A 1,390-nucleotide genomic window follows, 5' to 3' on the forward strand; every position below is an offset into this window, starting at 1 on the left:
TCTTCTTCTTCTCCTCCCTCCTTTCTGTTCTTCTTCTCTTCCTCTTCACGGATTTTCTTCTTTTTCTATGTCTCAACCTCCTTCTCTCTCCCTGCAAGGGCCAACTTTCTTTTCTGCCACCCTCTAGCGCAGAAAAGACTTCTCTCTCTCTTCTTTCATCTTAGGAAAGAAGGACTCGTCGGCAAAACACTTCAGGGGAGACAGAAAAGAGGGAGAGAAAGACGGAGAAAAGAAGAGAGAGATCAAAGAGAAGCACTCATATCCAATGCAGGCGAAAGCATAGATCAAGAAGAAGAAAGAGAATTTTGAACAGGAGAAGAGAGATAGTCGCAAGATATCTCTTCTTCTCTGGAGAACTCGAAAAAGAAGAGAGAAGATCTAGGTCAATATCGTAAAGAAACTCAAGATGATAGAGAGACCAACACGAAGAATCAAGAAGATCGAGAAAGGATAGAAAGGACAGAAGACAGAGAAGCACCTCTCTCTTCTTCTTCTTATCAACTTTTAGCTCGACCCAAGACCGTCACTGCTTCTCAAGATAAGAATGTAAACCGTGCTCTCCTGGAGAAGACGAACATGACACCTCCGTCACAAAGAAGAGAAAGAAGAAGAACGGAAGGAGAAACAGAAGAAGACGAAGACCAACACGATAAGAAGAAAGAAGAAGAAGGCAAGATGACTCTTGAGAAGGAGGAAAGAGAGGCTCTTCTTCTTCTTTACCAAAATCGATCGGGTCCTAGCAGTAGTACAGCTACTACTACTACGACTCCTGGATCTGCAAGAGGAAGGAGCAAAGGCTTGATGGCCGGAGGATCTCGCAGACTTACGGAAGAAGAAGAAGAAGAAAAAGAGAAAGAGAAGAAGAAAGCAAGAGGTCTGTCTCAATATACCTTAGGAGAGACCATCGGAGAAGGGACGTTCGGAAAGGTTAAGCTCGGAAAGCATGTCTTAACGCAAGAAAGCGTCGCCATAAAGATCCTCGAGAAGTCAAGAATTAGGGAAGCCGGGGATATCGAAAGAGTCGTCAGAGAAATCCACATTCTTAAGACCATTCGACACCCCCATATTGTCAGGCTTCTCGAGGTAAGAATGGCTGAGAAAGAAAAAGAAAGAAAGAAAGAAAGAAGGGAGGAAGGCAGAGGGAGATGAGAGAGAAGGAGATAAGTGGAGAAAAGAAAGGAGAAGAAATGGGGAAATAAATGAAGTCCACATGGAGTTCTAGTAATGAGGATTGGTAGATGGGGAAAAGGAAGGAAAGAGAGAGTCTTCGATTCTCCTATCTAGCGAGCTAGCTAGATTGATAGTGACCTATATGCTCTCATCTATCTATCTATCTTTAATCTATCTATCTATCTATCTTTAATCTACCTATCTACATATCTATCTATCT

At 42.7% G+C, this 1,390-nt stretch overlaps 1 protein-coding gene across 1 annotated transcript in view; it reads left to right on the plus strand.

The window, feature by feature from the left end:
- The first annotated feature begins 12 nt into the window (after positions 1-12).
- The window catches only part of CSUI_001232 (histone kinase), a 17,615-nt gene continuing 16,237 nt past the window's right edge, over positions 13-1,390 (plus strand). Inside the window, exon 1 of the mRNA XM_068061438.1 lies at positions 13-1,083. Within this exon, the coding sequence (XP_067926582.1) occupies positions 577-1,083 (507 nt within the window). The 5' untranslated portion in view covers positions 13-576. The remainder of the gene's footprint in view (positions 1,084-1,390) is intronic.

The sequence above is a fragment of the Cystoisospora suis genome, assembly GCF_002600585.1.
Source record: "Cystoisospora suis strain Wien I chromosome Unknown contig_489, whole genome shotgun sequence".
Classification (NCBI taxonomy): Eukaryota; Apicomplexa; class Conoidasida; order Eucoccidiorida; family Sarcocystidae; genus Cystoisospora; species Cystoisospora suis.